General features: G+C 42.5%; 1 protein-coding gene across 1 annotated transcript in view; it reads left to right on the top strand.

Moving 5' to 3' along the window:
- Positions 1 to 4,067, top strand: part of RPL26 (ribosomal protein L26) — a 10,467-nt gene that overhangs the window by 1,675 nt on the left and 4,725 nt on the right. The window contains exon 3 of the mRNA XM_011958603.1: positions 1,368 to 1,510. Within this exon, the coding sequence (XP_011813993.1) occupies positions 1,368 to 1,510 (143 nt within the window). The remainder of the gene's footprint in view (positions 1 to 1,367; positions 1,511 to 4,067) is intronic.

The following is a 4,067-nucleotide window of genomic DNA, read 5'->3' as shown; positions in this document are numbered from 1 at the left end:
GAAAATCAATTTTCCCAAACGTCAGATGATGTGGCCATAATTAGGTGACATATAATCAGAACATTGCCTTGGGATTATCCTTTTATCAATACGTTGTGACTACCCAACACGCTCATTTTGTCTGCTGTCCAGATAGAGCTGATTTATCTAGACAGGAATTGCAATAAAGAAAGAGGTAATTCATGCAGAGCCAGAACGGGAGACCAGAGTTTATTACTCAGATCAGTCTCCCGGAAAATTTGGACACTGGAGTTTTTTTGAAGGATAACTTGGCGGGTGGGGGCCAGGGAGTGGGGCCTGTTGATAGGTCACATCAGAGATGAAGGCATAGGGAGTTGAAGCTGTCTTCTTGCTCTGAGTTGGTTCCTGGATGGGGGCCACAAGATCAGATGAGCTGGTTTAGTGATCTGGGTGGTACCAGCGGATCCATCAGTGCAGGGTCTGAAAAAAATACCACGCAAAACTGTAGACTAAGGTCCTCCCAAAGGAGTTAGTTTAGTCTATGTCCAGGAATGAGCAAGGCCGTCTTGGAGGTTAGAGGCAAGATGGAGTTAGTTAGGTCAGATCTTTAACTGCTGTAATTTTCTCACTGTTGCAATTTTTGCAAAGGAGGTTTCAGTGTTTGGTCATTGAAGAGGCAGTTGAGGACCAGTAAACAGAATTGCTCCAAATCTAGATTCAGGAGCTGTTAATGAAGCGTAGTCTCACATGATCGTTTGTGCTTACAGGTAAATAATTTGTTGGATCTACTTAGGTGAAGGTTTCTATAAATAACCCTTAGGTGTAATCTGTAGTGCAGCTAGTGATTAAAGAATTCAGGCAGTCTCTAAAGTCATTTACATACACATCATCAATGTTTTTTCATGCTATTTAAATAAAATGTAATGGGTTCACAAATGAACAGTGTGGGTTGAGAACAGCTGTTGGTCCCTGCTATAGTAGTGCTAAACTTGCCAGTAGACCTTGAAAACAATCATCTCTGTTTTCAATACATATCAATGCAAGAAAGTCATAAACTGGGAAGAAGAATCTGTTCAGAAACACTTGTCCTGACAAACTGAGGACCACTAGGATTCCTATCCGTTAACCTTTGGGAAAGAATTGGTTTGTTCCCTTAAGCATTTGTTGCTGCCCTCTGACTAACACTAGGTTGAACACATTAATGGGTTCAGATTTAAATACTCTTGGTCTGTTGCTGCTTTTGAGATGGAGTAACAAATTCCTTGTGAACTTAACTACAAGTTACCAAAGTGAGCTCTTTTTTTTTTAACCTTTTAATGATAGGGTGAATGGTGTATGCATGAGTTCGTTTACTTAATTTATAAGGTTAATCTTTTCTTCAAATATTTACTTCTGAATTTGCACTTAGGTTGTACGAGGACACTATAAAGGTCAGCAAATTGGCAAAGTAGTCCAGGTTTACAGAAAGAAATATGTTATCTACATTGAACGGGTGCAGCGGGAAAAGGCTAATGGCACAACTGTCCACGTAGGCATTCACCCCAGCAAGGTAGGTGTTTTTGAGAATGCTTGAGAGAAGGAAAGTATGGCAATTATTGTTGACGTGTGATTGTTTACAGAGCAAGCCCATAGAAATAGTCCTTGATTTTTCACATATGCTGGAAAAAAACATATCTTGAAGTAAATACTACTGCACTTCTATTGAAAATTCTAATAACATTTAAAATGTTTCTGAAATCAAAGTGTCTTTAATGGTCATTCTGTTTCTGTTAGTTTGTTTTTGAGACAGGTTCTTGCTCTGTCACCCAGGCTGGAGTGCAGTGGCACAATCTCTGCTCACTGCAGCCTCCGCCTCCCAAGTGCAAGCGATTATCCTGCCTCAGCCTCCTGAGCAGCTGTGACTACAGGCATGCACCACTACACCTGGCTAATTTTTGTACTTTTTACTATAAAATTTCACCATGTTGGCCAAAGGTTTCACTGTGTTGGCAAGGCTGGTCTGGCCTCAGGTGATCTGCCTGCCTTGGCCTCCCAAAGTGCTGGGATTATAGGCATGAGCCACCATGCTCGTCCCATCGTGTATATTAAATGTGCTTTTTCTTCAAAGCCTATTAGTAAGCTGATTAACAATCAATAATTCATAGATCTTTAATTTGGGAAGTAGGTTTTTGTAAGATGAAATGGCACTTTGGCCTTGGTTTTTCTTTTTTGAGACAGTCTGGCTCTGTGGCCCAGGCTGGAGTGCAGTGGCGTGCAAGCTCTGCCTCCCGGGTTCACACCATTCTGCTTCAGCCTCCGGAGTAACCATGCCCGGCTAATTTTTTGTATTTTTAGTAGAGACGGAGTTTCACCGTGTTATATCCTTAGCTAGGATGGTTTTGATCTCCTGACCTCGTGATCCGCCCACCTCTGCCTCCCAAAGTGCTGGGATTACAGGCATGAGCCACCGCGCCCAGCCAATAAATGTAATTTTTAAGCCTCAGTGAAGTCAAAAGCCTGGTAGAGTAAAACACCTGTATATCTCTGACCTAGAATTCTCTATTAAAATTTTGCCACGTGTTGTCCATTTTCTCCGCCCCCAGTGAATTTACTAAAAAAAGATCATGACACTTACCTGTAATTACTTCAGTATGTATCTCTCAAGAGCAAGGACTTTCCCATTCCTTAACCTACTCCAGTTATATTTTTCGCTTCCCAACACCAGAAAAGTTGTTTTAAAGGTCACCAATCTGGTAGCAGATTGTCTTTTTGTACTGCACATGTCAGTGCAGCATGTGACAGTCAATCTTTTAGTAACTCAGTAATCCTCTTCTAATGAGTATCCCAAACTTGGCATGTTCAAACCATCATAGTGTATGACAGCTCTCTATCTTCCTAATTGCTCAGACCAAAATGTCATTTAAAATTTTTTTTAATACGGGTTCTTGCAGTGTTACCCAGGCACTGGTCTCGAACTCCTAGCCAGAAGCTGTCTTCCCACCTAGGCCTCCCAAAGTGTTGGGATTATAGTCATGAGCTGCCTTGTCCAACCAAAAATGTCATTTTGACTGATTTATTATATACCTCACATCATTCTATACGATCTGTCTCATTATCATACCTAGAATTGTCTGCTCTTTGCCATCACATTGTCCTGTAAGACCTTAACTGATTTGGCCGGGCGCAGTGACTCACGCCTGTAATCCCAACACTTTGGGAGGCGGAGGCAGGCAGATTACCTGAGGTCAGGAGTTCAAGACCAGCCTGATCAACTGGTGAAATCCCATCGCTACTGAAAATACAAAAAAATTGGCTAGGCGTGGTGGCGGGCCCCTGTAATCCCGGCTCCTTGGGAGGCTGAGGCAGGAGAATCACTTGAACCTGGGAAGCAGAGGTTGCAGTGAGCCACTGTTGTGCCATTGCACTCCAGCCTGGGTGACAGAGCAAGACTTCCATTTCGGGAAAAAAAAGACCGTAACTGATCTTCCCTTACTTCTGACATCTTTTCCATTCTGTATGTTCTAGTCTGCTCGCCTCCTAGCAACTTGGTAGAATTAGAAATTCTAGGAGCCCAGGCCTACTGAGGCAAAATTAGGGCTTTTGACCCAGGTGTCTGTTTTTAATAAGCCCTCCAGTTGATTCTTATTCAAGTGTGAGAAACACACCTGTGAAACTTGATAATTGCCTGCCTTCGAACCTTTCAACTTGCTGTTCTCTTCCAGATACCTATACATAGATAAATTGCTTAGCACTTTAGGTCTCTGTTCAAATGTAGCTTTATCAGTAGGACTTTGCTTGATCACTCGAAGCCCCTCGGCCTCCTCACACTTGAAGCCTTTCTCTATCAAAGTGATGTCGATTCACTTGTGCATGTTTTCGGGCTCCCTATACTAGAATATGAGTTCAGCAACTGTGGAGATTTTTGTTCGGTCAGCATGCTGTATTTCCAGCACCTCTCTTCACCCTCTCCTTGCCTTCGCAAGACTAAAGTTTATCATAATTAGGATGTCTTTTAAGATTTGAACTGTTGGAATAAGATCTGTATTGTCATATTCTCAATAAAGATTTTTCTGAGGCCGGGCGCGGTGGCTCAAGCCTGTAATCCCAGCACTTTGGGAGGCCGAGAC

The sequence above is a fragment of the Colobus angolensis genome, unplaced genomic scaffold, assembly GCF_000951035.1.
Source record: "Colobus angolensis palliatus isolate OR3802 unplaced genomic scaffold, Cang.pa_1.0 Scaffold47, whole genome shotgun sequence".
Taxonomy (NCBI): Eukaryota; Metazoa; Chordata; class Mammalia; order Primates; family Cercopithecidae; genus Colobus; species Colobus angolensis.
This window is presented reverse-complemented; position numbering and strand designations above follow the sequence as displayed.